Genomic DNA, 21,290 nt, shown 5'->3' with positions numbered 1-21,290 from the left:
GTCTTACTAATCTTTTATTTTTATATCCGAACGAAGTAGATGAAGCTTGCATATGTGTTTTCTAATACAACTAATCCATGTCCCTAAAACATGGCCGCCGCTTGGAAAATTGCTTCTGCGCATGCGTCAGTCACACTCACGTGACCTGACGTAGTTATAAGTTGGTGGGAAAAGGGTGCGCATGCGTAATACACAGCTTTCGTGAATAACGTGGTGATGCTCTTGTGATCGTGTATATGTTGCTAATATTTCAATTGCATAGTATATTTTTATAATGATAAGTTTAAAGTACAAAACCAATGATGTGTTTACATACATTCACTTCTATGTTTTAATTTGTTCTCGCTTACTTTTCATGTACTGCGGGAAATGGGGGTCCGACTGGTTGGGAGCCATATTGAAGGTCGCTTCTACGCATGCTCATGGTACGCAGCAAGTGGCAGCCATGACCGGTGGAACTCAGCCAGCTGGCAGCCACAAGCAAGATGCTCATGTGAAAGCCACCTTTGACCTGGCAAGATGGAATCGACTGTCCTCGAGTTGTTACAAAGGAACAGTTCTTATTGTATTCCATGCAGTTTCTCACGGGAACCCCAATCTTGCTAGGCGGCACCTTACTATGCAAATTAGGCCTCCAAATAGTCTGTTCTGATTGGTGTGTTACCCAAAACCTACCTTAGGACCAATCCAAATTGAGGGATTCTGACACTTTGCAACATTGGGGGGTGGTACACCGTCCCAAAACAGTATATCTACCCTGGGTTCACCTAGGGAATTTGTCCGACTTGTCTGGTTTAGCTGACCTGTCACTGACCCAACGCACTCAATAGGTGACTGAAGATACAGAGCGCTGCGGAGCACTCTGTCCGAAATTTGACCATAGACTAAGGTTTTACTAAACCTTAAAGTGCTTGGCGGAGCACTTTGCTGGGAGTTCGCTGACCCAATCGGGGTCTTGATCGATAGCTGCAGAGAGGGTGGAGCGCAGGCGTTGCTTCCGAACTGCGGGTGCCGGTCCTGTCCTGAGGGTCCTGTCCTGACGGTCCTGTCCTGATCCTGATCTGGTCTTCCTGTCCTGTCCTGGGTGTCCATTCTGCACCTGCTGTCCATTGAGGGGTATCCTTCCTTGAGGGTTTCCTGTCCTTAACTGACCCGTGGCCAGGGTTTGGTTTCCACACCAGTCTAGGTAAATATCACTCTGAAAACTCTGAATCTTGCACCTTTCTAAACTTCCTGTCTTTTGCTTCAATAAAGACATATCTTTGCATATGTTAATTTTCCATGCTTTTCCGCAACCATTGAATCATAAAGTCATTTGCATTTATTTCATAACATATTCCTATGTTACCCTACCTGTTAGAAATTATATTTTGCATTGCAGTTTGTCATTTCCTGATATGGTCTAGAACATCCATACTTAAATTGTCTAAAGAACTTTTGCCTTGATGCATAGCGTGTTTCTCTTCATAGTCTCTCCTATAGATATATATATATATGTCCCGAAATCCTGTCTCATTTCCTTGAGATAATTTCAGAATACTAGTCCTAATCAAAGACTATCCCATCTTCAGGGATTCATCTTAAACGTTCTAATTTCTGGTCCTTCATATTTGAATGTGCCCTGGTTCCATTAGCTTATAAATGGTTGCACTGACGTATTTGCTATTTAGCTGTGTAATTTATGTTATTCTGGTTATTGATTGCTTAATTACTGTGAATTTGATACTCTCTGAATTTTACTAAATTAGATAAAGACTTTAAAACTTCCAGTTGTCCGTGGTCATTTCACAAAGAGTTTTGAATGTTATTTGTTGGGTTTGTATTTTGCTGCCTTTCCTTTTACAGCTAGCTCCCTGATCCATTGGGGTCATAGGTACCCGCATCGGTGGATGGTAAGTCGGGTACTCTAAAGAATAACGAAAGGAACTCACACAATTATTGATAGTAGACCGTGAGGTCATCCGATCAATGTATATGGTGATTTGAAATATATGGGCCCGAAGCCGGAAGTGGCGAAATTATTGGTCGGGTGACCCGCGCGCTCTATCAAGTCGATCTGTTCCACGTAGTGATGGCGATGTGTCAGTTCGGAAGATGGGTGCTTGAGTCGAGAGGTGTTGAGTGATGTGCCTCACCAGATTCTGCCACACAGTCGAGGGGATGCCTCGATCTCACCAAGCTGCAGTGGCGGAGATGTGCTGTCCGATGCATTAATCTCTAGAGGCAAAGTGCTGGTTCAAATGTGATGTGGCAATTAAACTCCAGCAACAGTGTTGATCGCCGGTTCTATTACACACAGACAGGAGATGCGCCAAATTCCATGTTGCAAGTATCTGGGCCACTTCCAGTAAGCTTCAAACAACGAAAGAGTGTAAATCAATAAATGTATAGAAGCACAAAAGGAGAGAAGATGAGTATGCAAGTCTTATTAGATTTGTATAGGAAGCCCTCACTCACCACCCTGGTTGGTGACATGCTTCATTATCGGGCCCACCGGGAGAAGCTGAATGCCTCCCCGGTGTGCTACAACGCCAGGATTACTGCGGAGCTGGTTAGTTGTGAAGATTATGTAAATGTGAAAAGGGTTTAAAAATGTCCAGATTGTGTCTCAAATAAAAACTTTATTCTGTGGCCAATCTGACATATTAAAAGCAATGTGTTTAGGAAACTACCAAGTTAATTGTTTGGCTATTTCCACTTACAGTGGGGTCAACATGTTTCTGCCCTTGATGTGTGATTTACTGGGCATTCGTCAGGACCATGGGGAGTGTACCTCGGCGGTATGGGCACGCTAAGGCCCACCCTGACCAGAGGACGTGAAAGTTAAAAATCAGTGTAAAAAAAGGTGCAAAATGAACAAACCAGCAAGTTGTGGGAAAATTACCTCATAATCAGAGGAACCTGTATAGTTTGAAAAATAAAAGATCCACGCCCCATAGGTCTCGGGAGGGGGGTGGAGGCGAAAATGGCACACCGCCTGCAACGCCTGGCACCCGTTCGATACCTGCGTGTAGCCTCCAACCGGACCACTTCCAGTAAGTTCAGGCACAGGAGCAGGGGTAAGGACTTTGATATCCCTGATTCTCAAGCAACAGGAGGCAAGCCACAAGCACCTGGAGATCACTTGGCGGTAAGGCAGAGTCAAGCTCTCCTTCAGCAGAGTCCGAGAACAGCAGACAGCAGGGCAATGCAAGATAGAAGCAGGCCTTTCAAGATTGCAGTCTAAAATGAGTCATTTGAGCACCACAACAGTCCTTCTGATAGATTCAGTTCAAGATCTAGAAGTGTCTGATTTTCGGGGTGGGGGGTCAAAGACCCAGTACTTATACCCAAAAGTGCCTTTGATGTGAGGGTGTGACTTCAAAGCAGCCCTCTGAAGTGCATAGATTCTCCTTTCAACTCAGTCCTGTCCATCAGGGATAATCTGTCCTTTTAGTGAGGACAGGAGACTGCCTATTCAAGTGACGTGTTGGACCCTCCCTCCCTTCCACCCCGCCCAAGCAAGGCCATCAGAATGCAGACATATTTAGATGGGTACATAGATCCATCTATCCTTTATGTGTTGTGGCGGTCTTGCTTGAATGCACAAAGTGTAGCTGTCACCCACCCCAGACGTATATTAGAGATGGGCTGTCACGCACAAAAAGCAGTAAGTGCAATGTCTACTTTCTAATAGTGCTGTAAATAAATAGAGCCTAAAAAGAGCCCGTTTGACTAGGGCCTGTGCAATGTGTCTTGCATGAGACGTAGTATTGTGACCTAACTCAACCCTAAAGTACCCAACTTTTTCCCCAACAACCCTCTAATCAACACTTCTAAAGAGGAAGCATCTGTCGCCCCAAAAACAAGCAACCTGAATAGGAACAACATACAATACAACATAGTACTCTATCAAAATAAAGAAATCACCATAGTCTTGTGTAGCAGGGAGTGATTTGCCCCAAGACAGCCCCTCTTTACAGATGCAATGTGTCTCTTCTTTGTCAGCGAATGAGAATAAACTTGTAGCTCTACATGGAAGAAAGGAAGGAAAGGGACCAAACTCTATACCACTGAATAACATCTCATCATCCACTGGTAGCGTCCCCTCCCCCATGATCACCAGAGCTCTCTGAGGAGGATGCCCTATGTCTGTCCTCCAGTTGTGACCGCAGTCGGCCTCCTATCAGTCTGCTGAGTTTCCTCCTAGAATGGGATGGTTGATCCCCTTCGGCCTCCCAAATTGTCATTGGCTCCTTAGTTGATATGGGCAGTTATTTCCTCTCCGCCGCTCAGTCCCAGAGCTGTTCCGGACAAAATGGTTCTCCACTGATACATTACTTTCAGTTTGGCAGGGTACATCAGCATATATTGAATGTCCTTAGCCCTAACTTTTAACTTAACCTCTAAGAAAGATGTAAGAAGGGGCTGCACTTTACCTGCATAATCGGGGGAGAGCGTAACCATAGAGTTGGTGCAATGGACGTTGTTGTGCCTGCCGCAGGATATAGTCTGTCCATAAGGTACAGTATACTGATGGTAATGCCTCTAGGCGGTCTTCCTTGCTGTGGCCTTAGGGCCAGTGCCCTGTGCGCCCTTTCCATAATGAAGTAGGAGGATAGCTCACAATCCATAATGCAGGTTCTGAAGTATTCTGTGGGGAATTTCTCTCATGTTGCCCACCCCCTCTTTTCTACTCTGGGCCACCAAATCAGCTGGGCTGTCACAAGCCCATGGGGGTGCTTAAAATGAAAGGTGGTCCCTACCACTCCCCTCCCATGTGGCTGTATCCTCTCCCTTGCGAGTCAAGAGTCAATGCAGAGGTAGAGGTAAGTCGCTGCAGTGAGATTGCAGCTCCAGGTTGTGTCTGTTGGCGGCATGTCCATCTCCCGGCAGGTCGTTGTTTGCATAATAAGTTTCTCTCATCCCCGACTCCCTACATGGGCTTAGGTTGGCCAAAGGGGACAAGTGTAGCGGGCACCACATTGATGTGTGCATCCAAGAAAAGGTTGCCCCATAGTTGGCTCAACCAGGCTGCAGTTTCAGTCCTAGCCATGTGTGGTGACCAGTCCATCTCCTCCACTCTAAGGTGCCCGTTACATTGTTACGGGCCACCACCTGGAAGTGAAAGCAGCAATGGCCACACCTCAGCCATGCGCCTGTCTTCTCTCCCTCTCACGCTCCAGGAGTCGATTCAGAGAGGGTTTGCCACTGTGGGTTTACAGCTCCAGGTGGTGTTTGCCTCCCATCTACAGGCAGGCCGTATGCACACCCAGGCCGTCGATTGCAGAAATTGGCTCTCTCATCCAGGGCTCCCTGGATAGGTTTGGGTGGGCCAAAGGGGGTGATTATAGGGCCACTGCACTGGTGCCTGCAACTGAAAATAGGTCACCTAAGGTTCGGATTCAGCAAGGTTCTAGGAGCTGGCATGTAGCTCGCTCAAAATGCGGCTACCATCTTCGGCTGCTTGGCCACGTCCTCCAATAATTTCTTTCTTGATTTCTTTACAATGTAGTGGAGGTGAGTGATCTGTCAATGGTAGGCGAGCCCTTTGGGAGCCAGGATGGTATCTATCAGATAAGGTAGAAACTGTATTGTTTAGAAAGAGCCATACAAGATTTCTTAGGTAAAGAGCAGAGTGAGCACGTATGGTAGCAGCACACGTATACACTGCAAAATCACTATTATTCACTGTTACTGCATCTTTGATCCATTACTCACATAAGCAATATTTCACTCACACATATGTTCTGCTTTTAGGTGATGAGTACAAGGTGCTAAGGATGTGAAATGCCAAAATAGGAGTGAACATAGTATGCTGTTTCTTGTACATATGTTTTTTATTTGCTTGAGGTGTGCAGCCTTTCATGACTTTCATCTTCAAGACTCATGACAGTCTACATTTGTTTACAACGGTCTTGGTAATGCTGATCTTTTTTATTATATTTTCAGGATCCAGACAATCTGCTTGAAGAACTACCACCACCAGAATACAGGGATGACTTCCACATCCCCAACTTTTCACCGGAGAAACATGTGAGTTTTCTTTAAAATACAATACCATCATGTTCATGTGCCTTCTCTCTCAAATTCTGTTTCTTCCATACCATCTTCACAAACAAAGTACATCCACATGATATCACACGAATAACTTCCCATGGAAACTATCCTCCATTCTCAGAAACACAAGGAATTCTTTACGTTATTAACAAGGAGTGAATGGTGTAGCAACTCAATCCGTCTCTCATCCACTGGTACCCTTAGAGAGCTAGAGCTGATTTCTTAACTTCAAAGCTGGTTTTAGTGCACAGTGTAAATGTACAGAGGTGGAATTTATCTCCTGAAGGAAAAAGAGATTATTTAAAACAATTACCCTTCTGACTACTAGACTAACCTCTTCTGCGAAACAAAATACACTGGGGTTGATCCAATTTGTGAGCGAGCAAGGATCCATGGGCTAAAAATTCCCTTTCACAATAGGAGCAAATTTAGCTTTTTCTATCCTCACTTCTAGACTAGACAAAGAATTTGGCTGGCCTTGGCTATACTCAATGGAGAAAAAAGCTCCTATTCCTTGGGGTCAACCATTTACTGGCAATGCCCACAATTTGAGTTTTTTGAGAAAAATAAGTCAACTGTTATACATGTTGTCATGTCTAAATAGCCTTCTTGTTTCCATTCTCTCTATCTACCAGCTTGAGGACATGATCAAAATGATGAAAAGCACTCTCAGGTTGTGCGAGTTCATACTTTCTAAGTAGGGTGAGGTAAGATTTTGATGCTTTTTTCCTGTCAATGTTAGTGAGAGTGTGAGTACTATCAGACTAAAAGGATCACACAACAAACCATCACTTATCGATAGGGGTCACTGGAATGTAATGTAAATGTAGGGTGGATTTGTAGAGAGCTGCTTGTCACCCGTGAGGGTCTCCAGGCACTTCTTCCATACAATAATGGGTTTACTATACTTGCCAAACAATCCACCCTATGCTACATAGTTTACAGTTTTTTACAAATAAATGTTTTTCTAGTTTAGAAGAATCAACAATTACACATGGTGTTGCTCTGTGGCAAATGTTAACTACTCACCTGAATTTATCACCCATGTGTTATACTGGTACTAGAGAGGCAAAACATTTTGCGAGAACAGCATTAATATTTGATAAAACAGCAAAATAATATTGTCACAGAATGTACTACATTATGCTGCATAATTTGCACTGTGTTCCATAATTTGGCCTTCCTATGTGTCTCATGAATAACAATATTGTGGGACACTAATATCATTGATAAAAAAATCAAGAGACAAAATATCAAAAGGTAAGTATGTAAAGATTTTCTGTACCTAATTCAACATATGTGTATCAAAATACATATACTTATATCTTTATTTATTTGGAGAAAAGAATGGCAAATGTATATGTCCCTTTGTGCATTTACCCTTTAATATTTTGTCCCTCGATATTTTGTCCACAGTATTACTGTTTCACGATATTCTTGTACTAGATGTTCAAGAGTACAATCGGCCCTTCTTAGTCTCATAATTCCAGAGCCACTTATAATATAAGGACTTTGGTTACTGTTTTAAATTACATTACAGTTATGAGGGTTGAAAAGGAACGAAATACATAGGTTTTCAAGAGCCTAGGGAAATATGTCCCCAACAATGGAACTAGCGAGACTGAGCGATCACATCCCATTGGTGCTGGAGGAGGAGAGATTTCGGGGTAGGGTTATCCAAAGAACTCATCATCATAAAAGAAACACCTCTATTTTGGGGAAAATTGGGTGTAAAACCTTTTAGAAGAGAACTACTTTACCACTTCAGAGATTCATCATGTGAGAATAGAGCCACCAAGAGCTTAGCTGTAATTCCTCTATGGATGCTTTGTGATTGCACAGAAGAGCAAAATAATTCTGCAAATGTGGTACAGATGCAAAGGGGGGCCCATGAGTAAGCATCGTTATCTGCCCCCTTGAGCCCGCCCAACACTGTCATGGAAACATGGACCGACTGACCTCTAGTTGGCAGTCACAAACGCCTAATTATGATGCAACCACACATGGTGCGGTCACATACTTACATTTCCCTATGGCAGCATGTGTTGTGGCTATAAATCAGCTGTAGCACAAGCTCCCATAGAGAAATGGGAGGCTGTGTTCCTCCCTGCACCACGTGGCAGGCACCTCAAGGTGCCTGCCACACAGTGCTGGGATCAACGTGCCCCCTTGGACCCCAACCGGAGGCCGCAACAGGAGGAGCCCTGCTAGAGGCCCCCAAACACGCTTTCCAACAGGCTTTCCATGTCGGAAGCCGGCATGGAAAGTCTGCCCCGGAAACCGTGCATCATAATTAGGTCTCACGGTTTTATGGTATTTATTATTTTAACATTTCCGTCTGTATTTGTCTATATTTCTTTTTTGGCCAGCTTATTGGTATTTATCCATATTTAATTTGTGTTGTTTAAATAGATGAGGTGATAACTGGTGTATTTATGCATTTATTTAACAGATAAATGTGGACTCATACTTAAATGCCTGTCAGGTTTTAGCACATTACACAGTAAAAAATATAAACATAATAAACTCACATTAAAGAAATAGTGTAACAACACACATACATGTTGAGATATGCAGTAATTTAAGGACATATCATTGAGTTTTGTAGCTCCCCTTGCTGTCATTATGTACAGCTACTGGCCTGAAAGTGATTAATCTCAGCATGATGAATCACTCAAAAGAAGCTAAATTATCTGTATTTTTCCACTTTCAAAAATAAATACAGACAGGGGAGACAGTGTTTTCTGTCTGTGTTTATCTGTAGAAATCAGACAAAGCGGAAATCAGGGAACCCTAATCATAATATGGACAGTATAAAAATGCATCCATATGAATTAAGGGCCAGACTCCGCAGGCCGACGGGCTCCTTGAGCCTGTTGGAATCCAGCTGGAATGACTGGCCAGTTTCATTTCCGACAACTGAAATTGTATTTATGGGGTCAATAGTGAAACCAACCATCTCGGTCGGAAAGCTTCCGTTTCGACCGAGATCGTAATCGACCCCTAGGACTGACATTTAACAGGCCTGTTTCACATTGGTAAAAATAATCTGTATGATTCCAAAACAAAAGGGTGTGACACTAGAGAAGACAAGAGGCACCTGCTGGAGTACAATATTGTATGGCAGCACATTTTTATAAACTGCCTTACCTCTTGTCGTGTTTGAAGAGTCACAATCTCTTCAGTGCTGACTCCCCCGTCACCTTGGTGAACGTTATTCAAATTCTTTGCAAGCCAAAGTTGAACACAGAGCAAAATATATTTTATGAGCTCCTGGTGCCTCCATTGCTTGCTGGACTGTGAGGATGGGCAATTGCCTACTTGACCTATCTGACCTTGTACTTTTTCAACTTTCAGGTTTCAACCTACTTACCATTTCTTTGGCCTTTGATTCGACCACTGCGACTGATACCACTGACAAAATGTATTGAGGATCCCTAATCATCTGCCTTTCTCATAAACATTCGTTGCTGAAACACAATATCCCACCAGAGGACATCCAGAGAACCATTAGAAATCATTGAACAGTAAAGCTACACCAGCCATAGAGAAACATGAAGATTTGACTTTTGTGATTTGGCGAAGGACGACAACCGCATCTCAGGAGTATGGCTGAGGATCACTTTGAATGATAACGGAGCACTACTTCCCCCTGGTCTGGTGCTCCTACATGAAATCATTCACCAATATCATCCATGAAATGTTAGTTCATAATAACGAGCAATACTAAGCAGTTGTTCAATAGTCACTGTACAGCCATGGTGAATTTTAAATTGCTTACTATTTGTAATGTAAATCTTACTGTTTAACATGTTTGTATTGCAAATGGTCTTGTGCAAACTCTAGGAATGTGAACATTGTACATTATTTTATGTAATTTAATTTAATTTAAATGTTTTAAAAATTAAATCACTCTTGTCTTTAATGATGACTCTCATATATTCTTGGTTACATGACTGGCATAATCCTTCAAGACAGAGTTTCAAAACTAAGTAGGTGTGGGGCATGTTGCATCACAATGCGTCACTCTTGAAAAATCACTCTCAGCAATGTTTTTCTATGCAGAATTTAGGATTTGGATGGAACATGCTTCTTCAATCACATTCAAAAGTTTGAAACACAGAGACCCACTGGTCTTTGTCTATTAGTTCGCTTGGCTCAGATCTGTGCAAGGGAAGTAATATGAAAAAAACAATTCTGTTCATTAGACTAATTTGTAGGCCTGGGAGGTAAACTCTGCTACCCTTGAAGAGTTTGTGGACTTTTTCTAACTCTGCACTCCGCATGGACCTCAGAGCTTCTAAAAACTCAGCATAGAGGTGTGCAGCAGATTCTTTCCTCTCTCATGGCTCGCCAATATTGAGTTAGGAAGAGCGAGCTAGGAAAATCCAATGCTAGACTATCTCCCGGCGAGATTTCTCGTTGCGTGGGGTCGCGGTAGATCATTACTGCTCATGTTGAGAAACATGCCACTTGCATTGAGGAAGCTGCCACTCGAGTAGAACATCTCAAGTGGCAGAAGGATGCACCCTTTTGAGCTAAAAATCAGCAGTGCAACTTACCTCACTCCATCGCTTGCGGAACTCCATGGAGAGTTTTTTGGTCACTCCGCAAACTCTGGCCAGGCCTCCTACTTTGTCCCTTGTTTACGAAAACGCTTATGCCAGCCATTAAGAATCTAGGAAACCGCATTTACACAAACCACTATAAAAATAAATTCCATGTTGATCACATTTAGGAATCTTCTTTGGCTATTCTCAACGATCATCGTAATTTGTGGTGTTCAACGGACAAAAAGAATCTTACTGTTTAAACATACATCTTTCTTAAAGAAATAAATTAAGGACAAAGCTAAAAAAGTGGATCTGTGCACAAGCCCCTAACTTGCATGAGATCTTTACCCCAAATTATTTTTTCTACTCCTGACTCATTCTAAGAAGGAAGATATATACCTCAGGGTCACATGACTTCTCTGTCACAGGTCAGAGACGAGATAATTAGAAAACAAACCCCTGCCACTGTGTGTCTCAGAATGTATGTCTCAAAATTTGCTTGTTGTTTAGCAAAAGTGGGAGGGATGGGATCAGATAAGCAGGATGAGCGTTTGGTGCTTTTTATGGCAGGCTTAATACTGCAATCTCTGGAGGGATTTCTTTCCTCATGATGCCCCTCATTACTTCGTCTTTACTTGATACATGAAAACTCATGTCATATGGTATAGTGCCTCACTAAAGGCCTTTACTAACTGACTATTGGGGTACAAGTCTTGAAGGCCTAAGGAGATTTGATTGTGTGAAAATTGTCATAACAATATGATAGTGCTACTTTTATTCACTTAATCTCCCTGTGCCTTAAAAAATGAATGTGTCCTTCTGTAATGCAACTGGTGTTCATGTGAGGAGCTCTGATACCTTTGGGTCAAGTGTGCCCTATATACAACTGAAAAGAAAGTGCTTCACCCAACAACAGGTTGCCAGGCTCACTCACCAAACAATGGGTTTTCATGCCGTTCAAATAGGAAACAGCCATAACCAGGCGAAAGTACAATATAACCCTTTCTCTCCTAAGGAGAGGGAGAAAGGCTTTCTAGAGAACTGGGAGCAGTACTTGTTCAAAGGACATCCCATCTGATGAGGTAGAGGCCATTCTTGGGTGGTAAAAAGGAGTGCAGGTGGTTTTACATAGATTTACTGATCTGACAACAATGATAGGCTTGAATTCACTAACAAAATATAATATTTAGTATTTTTCTTCTTTTATCCCAAATTTATTGTGACATTGTTAGTACTGGTCTTGTTGAGATGACTGTTGTAATACTTAGATAATACTAGAAGATAGGATTTAATAAAAACCCATTATATTAATTATCTATTGCCTGTATAATGAATTGAGTAGACACAATTGGGGTAGGCACATCATGGTTCCTCCAACTACTCTGTTAGGTGTGCTCACAAATGGGCTTTCTTCTAATGTGTATGGGCCTCGGGGACGGGTATGAGATGACAGTGTGCTTTCCCTTACCTGCAGTAACGCACACACATTCCTACAGCTCTGGGAACTAGCAAAACCTAGCCAGGTGTGCCTTTATAAAGGAGTGATATGAACCAGTGGTACCCTATATTGGCCAGTTCACTGGTTGCTACAAATTTAAAATTTGAGTGACATACTAATGTGTTTGAAAAACCCATGTGTACTTATAAATCTTCCATAGAATCAAGTCCCCTTATCCCTTAGGGCTTTTTAAGTGTAACAGATACAAAAGAAACCTGAGATAAGAACCAGTACCTGAATGTTACTAAATTGTGGCTGATGAAGTAAATATTCCACAGAAAACGCACCCTGTGGTTACTATCTACTTGACAGGGAATAGAGATCCTGCTGACAGAAGAAGAGGTCTCATTCATTATAGGGACATCTTCACTCGTTAAATCTATCATTAATGAGTAGCTGTAGCTGCAGATGACAGTAACACCTGATGAAAAAAAATCACTTGCTATTACACCTGCCCAAAATCATCCTTACTAATGCAAAGAGCTTCTCTTGGCATATTCAGAGCTCACAAAGTAATACCAGGGAGGGTTACCACATATCATGGAGCCAGGGTGGGTGAGTCTATTAATGCCAGCAGTCAGCAATGACCAGCTTTAGTGGAATACACCTCTCACCTAGCAAGAGACCAACAGTAATTAGTGGTCAGCAAGAACATTCTACAAGAGGTTATAAATGTTTACTGACAGCTGAGACCATATGTATTCATGAACTAAGACTGTAGCAGGCCTACTTCACTTGTTACTCCTACTCCGATTAATTCATTGACTATAATGGTTACAGGGTACAATGAGATTTTCAGGAGTCACAAATTCAATTACAAAGAGTACCTGGGGCATCGGCATGCACCAGTTTACAGCTGCACTGCATACAGTCCATCAATCGTCTCAGTAAAAAATTCAGTAATCTTATGAGTAATCCTTTTCATCTAATTTTATCTGTGTTCAATTTAAAGTTCAGACAGAGAGAATGTGATTTAAAATCTTTCAATGCTCCAAGAATGCCCGTCTGGGCTTTGTCCAACAGCTCCGTGTATCACATTTCAATTTGAGTAACCAGATTTGAAGTCCACCCAATGCATTTTGGGCTGCAGACCCTTCGTCAGGGGTAACTGGAAATTTAGAACAACCCATCAGGAACCATGTATAAATTGTTAGACTCTTCAAAATTAATGTAAAATGTTATGCATATTGTACTCAAACATATATTTTCTCAAAATATGTGTGCCTATTATCAATTACTTAAAATTGAAAATTAGTGAAAAATTACCCATGCTGTTCATATATGTATATGTGCCTTTACACCGCAAAATGAATAAAGCACCAAAAAGTGAATGAAACAAAAAGTGAATAAACCCTGTGTTAAAATCAAACACTATTTATAAAAAACCTAACCCAAACACCCAGCTCAAAAATTCTATGAACGTTGTTTTTAGTCATCTCTGACTCAGCCTTACAACCTTCGGTGGAGCCGCTTGTTAAATAGTACATGCCTGTAACGAATAGAAAGAATAACCTTTGGGCCTCAAGCGCAGAACGGACCACAGTCAACTCTCAAGCTGTGTGAAAAAGGCTGCTTTATTGAAAACAGGTGCATCTAACAAAAAAAAACCTTGGCCTTTACCTCCCAAAACTAAACCTCTATATACATGCTTCATCTACGTATCCCCCTCGACCACCCCTAAGGTTTCCACTCCCATCTCCTGTCTTTGCAACTATTTAGCAACCCCAACTCAGTCAATCACGGTTGTCCCTTTAAACCCTGTAACCTCTTCTCTACCTGTCAAAAGATCTACCTAACTAAGGGGCATATTATCAACACAGGCGATAACATTATCGCTGCTTTTATCGGCAGAAAACTGCCGCTAAAGCCGCTTTTGCGGCAGAAAACTGCCGCTAAAGCCGCTTTTGCGGCAGTTTTCTGCCGATAAAAGCAGCGATAATTTAATCGCCTGTGTTGATAATATGCCCCTAAGTATCTCCTATCCTACTCTTATTACCTGCTCCTGGAGTAACTTGTTCCCAACTATCAAGTGAACTGTAAAATTGAACAGAACTAGCTTCCAGATGCCATGAACCTGCTTCAAGTGACAACCAATTACAATGCATTTTCACTCCCCCGATGCACCTGTACCCAACAAATTCGGCCATCCATCCCATAATAACCAAAATAACCCCCCCATCTTACCTTCTAAAGGGTCGGTAGGAGGGGATCGGAAACTGTCCCTAACTGCCGGCTGCCATGTCACCTTACAAAATGGTAACACAGCCTCCAAAAATTTCCAGCTAAAACACCCAAGCACATAGCCCAAGTGCAGCCCATAGAGAGACCAATTTGTCGCAGGCTGCACCAATGGCCCAAAAACCCTGGGAGTGCGAGCCTCCCCAAAGCCCCATTGGGCCACATGCCCAGAATGGACCACAATCAAATCTCAAGATGTGTGAAAAAGGACACTTTATTGAAAACGGGGGCATCTTACAAAAAACATAACCTTGTCCTATGCCTCACAAGACTAAACCCCGCTATAAATCTTTCATCTACATATCCTCCACCCCCACCCCTAAAGTTTCCCCGCCCTTCTCCTTTCTTTGCAACTATTTAACAACCCCAACTCAGTCAATAACTGGTGACCCTTTAAATCCTGTAACATCTTCTCTACCTGTCTAAATATCTACCTAACTAAGGGGCATATTACCAAGCAATAGCGATAATTATCGCTATTGCTTGGTTAGAGACAAAAATTTACCGCTGCGGCGATTTTTATTGCAGATAAACCTTGGTATTACCAAGGTTTATCGCAAATGCGATAAAAAACGGCCGCAATGCATGAATATTGCTGAAAAGTCAGCGATATTCATGCATTACCGAGCTAATGCTCTTAGCCATGTTATCCACCTCCCATTGGATAACATGGCTAAGAACTGCTCAGGGCAGGTGTTAGCTTTTGGAGATATTCGCGCTTAGCGCGAATATCTCCAAAAGTTGGTAATAGGAGATAGCGATGTTAGCGACTGTTTCCAGTCGCTAACATCTTGGCACGCCCACTTTGCATGTCATTAGTGATAAATATCACTGACATGCAAAGTGGGGCCCAAGATGGTCGCTATCTCCTACTAGCCGTCGCTAACTGGTGTTAGCGACAGCTAGGTAATAGGGAGATCATTTTATCTCTGCTTTCTTGGCTTTTAAAGCCAAAAAAGCGGAGATAAACCCCCTTGATAATATGCCCCTGAGTATCTCCTATCCTACCCTTATTATCTGCTACTGGAGTAACCTGTTCCCAACCATAAAGTGAACAGGAAAACTGTACAGAACCAGCGACCAGACGCCACTCAGAAACAGTCCCTATAACGTTCCTGCCAACCCCTCCCCCCATCACCTAGGCTATTCTTGGGTATCTTCGTATGTATAGTGCTTTGTCTAAAACTTCCTTTATTTGTATATCAGGTAAATCTCCATCCAGTAGTGAGGCAAATGAACGCCATCAACCCTGAAAAAGTACACTGCAGCATATCTTAGTTCTGGTTGTTCCACTCTACCGAAACCTGACTCACCACAAAAGACCCTCATGTCCCTGTTTATCTTCCTCCTGGCTTTATCAATGGCGGCACCCTCCATTGTCTTCCAGGGATGAATTCAGTCCAAACGACAAAGCACCCCGACCACTGCTGCTTAATCTCCCTCAAGTCCCTTTTCATTTGCTTTAGTAGGGCCAAAACCCTTGCAAACCACTAAATCATTCTTCCCGAAATTAATTATTAGAACATTCGGGCATCAATGTATTCAAACTGGGATTGAGCTTGTGCCAGCGCAAACCCCCTTTCCCATGCCAACTTATTTTAAACAAAGCAGGTTCCAATCCTAAGTTAACACCTTTCCCTTTTTGAAGCTAGTGTCTCTCTGCTAACTTGACGAATGAATGCCCGACTATGCAAATGGCTAGCGCCTCCGACTCTGGCCCTGCTACTGCACCTGAAAAGACACATGTCCATGTTTGTAATACGTACCCCCATCGAACGGGACATATCCAAGCCTCTTCATTGGCCCCTAGTAATACTGTCTTCTACACATCCCTTTGGTCCGTCTTCGAGTGCGTGAGGAGGATCATGACCGCTTCACTCCATGTACTTCCCTCAATGAAGGCCTGCAATCCATTTCCTCCTCAACAACTCTGATACTCTGAATGCTCTGAAATACAGCCATTACATTAAGGCAGCAAATAAATCTGCTTCCTGTAAGCTAATGCATATCCTGGGTAGCTCCTCTATCATCCTGCCTAATAATGCTTTTGACACCGGCATCCTGGCCCGCTGTCCTTTCCCTGCTTGCCTGGCCCAACCTTCCAGCATACACTTTCCTAATTCACCTGCCGAAGGGGCATATCCCCACCACAACTTGTCCATGAGTGCTATCCCCGCTAGCTTGGCAGCAACAGTGAACTTCACCAAACCCCTATCAGAGATATAATGAACTGTATGACATCCTCCTCTCTGGCCCAAGTCCCTGTCCTCCTCCTTGCCCCTCCTGTTATAAAGGCCTGCCAGATCCTGGCCATATGCCCATCTCGTAGAAACTCCTAATGACCCTACCACCAGTTGCAGCATCCTTTGTCTCCTTTGGACCACATCCCCGCAGGCACCAGCGTCTTCTGAAACTCCCTCTCCGTGGCCAGTCCATGGAACCTCCCCCACTGCGAACGAGACAAAGCATCGGCAATGTCATTGTCCACTCCCAGGTTGTGCTTCGGCCGCAACTGTATATCACACTTCAGACAACTTAGAATGAATACTCTCATCAACTTCAGGACCTGCTCATCTCTTGCTGACTGCTTGTTGACCACCTGCACCACTGCCATGTTAACCACCCCGAAAATGACCTTTCTATGCTCCAGGCTCTGCATCCACACTGTGACCGCTATGACTAAAGGAAACATCTCCAAGAAAGCAACACTCCTGCCCCCATTCTTCCATTGTTGCGGGCGTACCTCTGGACACCACCTGCCCTGCCAGTACATCCCAAACCGGCATGCTCGGACAGCGTCGGAAAATATCTGCACGTCCCATTTGCACTCCTCTGGTGCGGACATGGGAATCTCATTGAATTCTTCTAAGAACTTGCCTCACATGTGTAAATCCTCTTTCGTCCCTGCGGACAGTCACATGTGATTGTGTTGCAACATGAGTCCCACTAATGACCTGCCCAATCTCCTGCAAAATGCCCTTGCTGACCTAACTACCGTGCATGTAAAGTTCAGATGCCCTAGAAGCACCTGTACCATCCTCACCATCCCTTTTGTCTTGGCCAACATGTCATCAATAAATAATCTCACATGCATTTTCTTATCCGCCGGCAACCTCGCTTCCATGGCCACCAAATCCAACTCAATACCTAGAAATGACAACACCGTGCTTGGACCCTGCGTCTTCTCTGGTGCCAGGAGCACACCTAGTGCCCCATTTAGCTCTTGGAAATATGCCAACTGTTGCCGACAGTCCAACGAACCAGGCCATCCCAACAGGAAGAAGTCATCAAGGTAGCGTGTCACCGTCTCTTTGCCCGTTTTCCAAGGGAAGACCCATTGCAAGAAGGAACTAAACTTCTTGAACAAGACACATGATATTGAACAGCACATGAGAAACTCCTTATCCACAAAGATGTTCCCATCCACTTGGATGCCCAGCAGCTGAAAATCCTCTGGGTATACTGGCATCAGATGGAAGGCAGCCTTAATGTCACATTTTGCCTTCTAGGCACCCCTGCCAACGTGTTCCACTAGGTCCCTCGATTTGTCCCCTGATGAATAGGAAACGAATGTCAGGTCCTCGATATGAAATCTTTCACTAACCCTCCCTGTGGCCATGACAATTTCTGAATCAATCAATACTAGCCTGGTTCTTTCTTTGGCACCATCGGAGAAATAATCAAATCCATTATCGGGCTAACAGTGAATGAGCCCTCCATGCGCCCTGCTTCAACTTCCTTTTTTAGTTTTCCCCAAACCACTGATGTATGAGCCACCACTGACTTCAGATTCTCTGCCTATCTTGCTGTCCGAGGGGCCTCATACCCCAATTTAAAACCTTCCCTGAAACCCTTACTCAGTAACTATGCATCCTGCTCCCGTGGGTAGAATGTCAGCCAGGCATCCACGCAGTCATTCTTAATGGATGTATGAGCATTTGCCCATGTAACCCTGCGCCCCTCTTCCTCCCCTGCCTCTCAGCCCCCTGTTGTCCCTGCTGTCCACTATAAGCATTCTGTTGTTGGAAACCTTGCCCCCCTTGCAGTCCCCTTCCTGCATAGCCTGTCCCGAAGCATTGCACCAATGGGTGCTTTCCTGCGCATTTTGTGCATTCATGACAAAATCTATAATATACCCGCGTACAGGTTCCTTTATTGTAATCCCAACATACCCCCGGACCCCCCCACCTCCTTCGGTGTGTATCCTTCCCCTCCCCTGGTGGGGCGATTTTGAAAAGGGCGGTAAACTAAATGTAGCCCACTGGCCGTATACGTTGTCTTCCCAAAGCTGACTGCCCCCATCATCTGGTGATACAATACCTTCCCAATTTGCCTCGGGATCCCAAACTAGTCTGGCTCGGAACTCTTTGTAGTAGTGCGACCATGCATAACCCCGTATGTCAACTGTGCCCACCTAACCACGTCCATGTATTTAAACAAGGACACACACCTGTCTGGGTATTTCTCGCAATATACACTAGCGAAAATCAGAAAAAAGCTGCTGTCCAGTTTTCTATGGTCCTCTTTCGATCTCTCTTTGGGCCGCAATTCCATATGCAGGAGCTTCAACATATCCACATATTCTCCCTTCCAAATTTTTTCTTTTGTGGCTAACATGATGTATGCTCCCAAACGTTTTGTTGGTTTCATTGGTTTAGTTGATTTTAGGCAATCAGACCTCTTTGCTCTCTTTGGCCCCCATCGCTTGGCTTTTTCCTCCATCTGTTTTGCCATCTCCTGTGTCATCCATCTCTGTCACTGCTGTCTGAGCTTTCCCGTCTACCTTCCTTGTGTTTCCACTAGACCCTGTCTCCCCCTCTGTCTTCAGCCCTTCTGTACCTACCCCTGTGTCCTGTACACATTGTCCTTTGCGCAGATTGATCTCCCCGTCCTCCCCTCATGCATCAGTTCCCGTGGACACCTTCCATCTTGGACTAACTGCCCAGCCTTTTCCCCACTTTCTTAACAGGCTTCAAGGTTGTCATCCTCACTGGATCCCGCTGCCTAACCAGTCCTGCTGAGGGTTGAGTTGCATGAGGCTTGGCCGGGACAACCACTTCCTACTCTGTGTCCTGCAACATACTAGGCATACAATTACTTGTCCCCTCCTTTCTTCATCTACTATCTCCCCCTCCTTTATGTTATCTTCTTCATAATCCAATGGTATTTCTTCCCATAGCCACCATCTTGCTCTATTTGCTCCCCCAAATGTGCCTCTGCACACTGTCGCATACGCTGAATAAATTCCTCCAAATTGTGCTCCAAATGTGGCGGGAGCTTTCGCTGCCGTTCTGCCACCTCTTGCTGTCCCTGCATTGACCATGTTACCGCGGAGCTAGAGGCCGCGTCGGCCCAACCGGGCTGTCACCCCAACGTGACCATATCAAACCTCCACTTATCACTGAGTCCGTAGTCCCTGGCCGTGGTCCGGCTGGCCTTCCAAGACCCTGCCATCGCTTCCACTTGGTACTGCGGAGCAGCATCTGGCTCACCCGAGGTGTGTGCCTCTCGCACCCGTTGATCCTACAATGAAATGGCAAGGTCCGGCGGACAGGGTTTAGTATCCCTATCCGTCCCTGTCTCCCATTGGGCCGGGCACAACTGCTAATACCCCCTGGACCTGTACTGCTCTTCAGGTAACTGTCAGTGCCCCCTCACACCCCTGCCCCCCAAACAGTCTGCCTAAAACCTCCTCTACTCGTTCCCGCAGAGTACCCCTCCTGTTTGCCTGGGGCCTCTACTTTTGACCCATACGCTCATACAACCTTACCAGAAACTCTTGATTTCACTCTGCCTCACTACCATAAAACTAAACGGTAGATCTCAACGTTTGGAAAATGTGATCGAAAACTGTCCCTAACTGCTGGCTGCAGTGTCAGCTTACAAAATGGTAACACAGCCCCTAATATGTCTGGCCTAAAACCCAAGCCAGAAGCCCAAATGCAGCCCAAGGAGAGCAAAATTGGGACCGGGCTGCACCCATGGCAAAAAAAAACTAAGGGTGTGAGCCTCCCTACTGGACAGCCACCCCCCCAAAGCCCCATTGTGAACACCGCACGGGCAACGTTTTCAAACCTGCCGTGCAACTATCCTAACGTGTGAGAACCATGTGACTTAAGTAATCATTCTTAAACTAACTTAGAAAAAACAGATCTGCTAATGAAAACAAAATGAAAATAAATCATGTTGTTTACACCAACAAAGAAGTAATGCAAATCAAGCAATTAACCAAAACAAATTTGTGATAAACACATCAAGGAATAAACCGAAACAATTTTGTGAAAAACACATTTTTGTTTTTCAATAAAAAACAATGTTTGTTATCTTAATATGGCTGCTTGGTTATCTCAAATAGCCTCTGAGAGGGTGCTTTTTCCTTTAAAACATATGGGGTGTAAACATTGTTCATAGGTGAAAGGTGAGAGGTGGATCCTCTGGGTTCTTTTTGTGAAGAAGGCGATGATCCATCTGAGCGCGTCCCCTTAGATGCCGATATGTTAGATCCTTTTGATCAGAGTGTGGTGGGATACGGTGAAGAAGGCTGCTGAGAGGTCGAGGAGGATCAAAGCTGCTGTTTCTCCATAGTTGAGGAGGGTTCGTATGTCATCAGTGCTTGGAATTGTGCTGTGATTGCTGCGGAAGCCAGATTGGGAGGAGTCGAGTAGCAGGTGTGGCAAGAGTGGATTGTTGATAATCATTTCCAGTACCTTCACTGAGAATGGGATGGGAGAGATTGTCCAGAGGTTTTTGAGTTTGCTGGGGTCAGTGGAGGGTTTTTTGAGTAGTGGTCTGACATCTGCGTGTTTCCAGGTGTCGGGAAATGTTGCGGAAGTGATAGAGGTATTGAGTAAGATGGTGAGTTCCTGGCTAAACCTTTGGTTTATGAGGTTGAAGGTTTGGTGCAGGCATGGGTCTGTAGGAGCTCCTGAGTGGATGGATTTCATGGTGGAGGTGGTGTCATG

General features: G+C 44.1%; 1 protein-coding gene across 3 annotated transcripts in view; it reads left to right on the top strand.

The window, feature by feature from the left end:
* LOC144798329 (maestro heat-like repeat-containing protein family member 2A) overlaps positions 1–9,964 on the top strand; it is a 71,789-nt gene extending 61,825 nt beyond the window's left edge. The window contains exons 15-17 of one of the 3 annotated variants that reach the window (XM_078669155.1): positions 5,932–6,015; positions 6,675–6,746; positions 9,397–9,964. In XM_078669155.1, coding sequence (XP_078525281.1) covers positions 5,932–6,015; positions 6,675–6,740 — 150 coding nt within the window. In that variant the 3' untranslated portion in view covers positions 6,741–6,746; positions 9,397–9,964. The remainder of the gene's footprint in view (positions 1–5,931; positions 6,016–6,674; positions 6,747–9,396) is intronic. The other 2 variants (XM_078669156.1, XM_078669154.1) reach the window with 2 other exon arrangements.
* Positions 9,965–21,290: the final 11,326 nt, after the last annotated feature.

This window comes from Lissotriton helveticus, chromosome 12 (assembly GCF_964261635.1).
Source record: "Lissotriton helveticus chromosome 12, aLisHel1.1, whole genome shotgun sequence".
In the NCBI taxonomy this organism is placed as follows: domain Eukaryota; kingdom Metazoa; phylum Chordata; class Amphibia; order Caudata; family Salamandridae; genus Lissotriton; species Lissotriton helveticus.
Note: the sequence above shows the minus strand (reverse complement) of the source record. Positions and strands in the feature narration are given on the sequence as shown.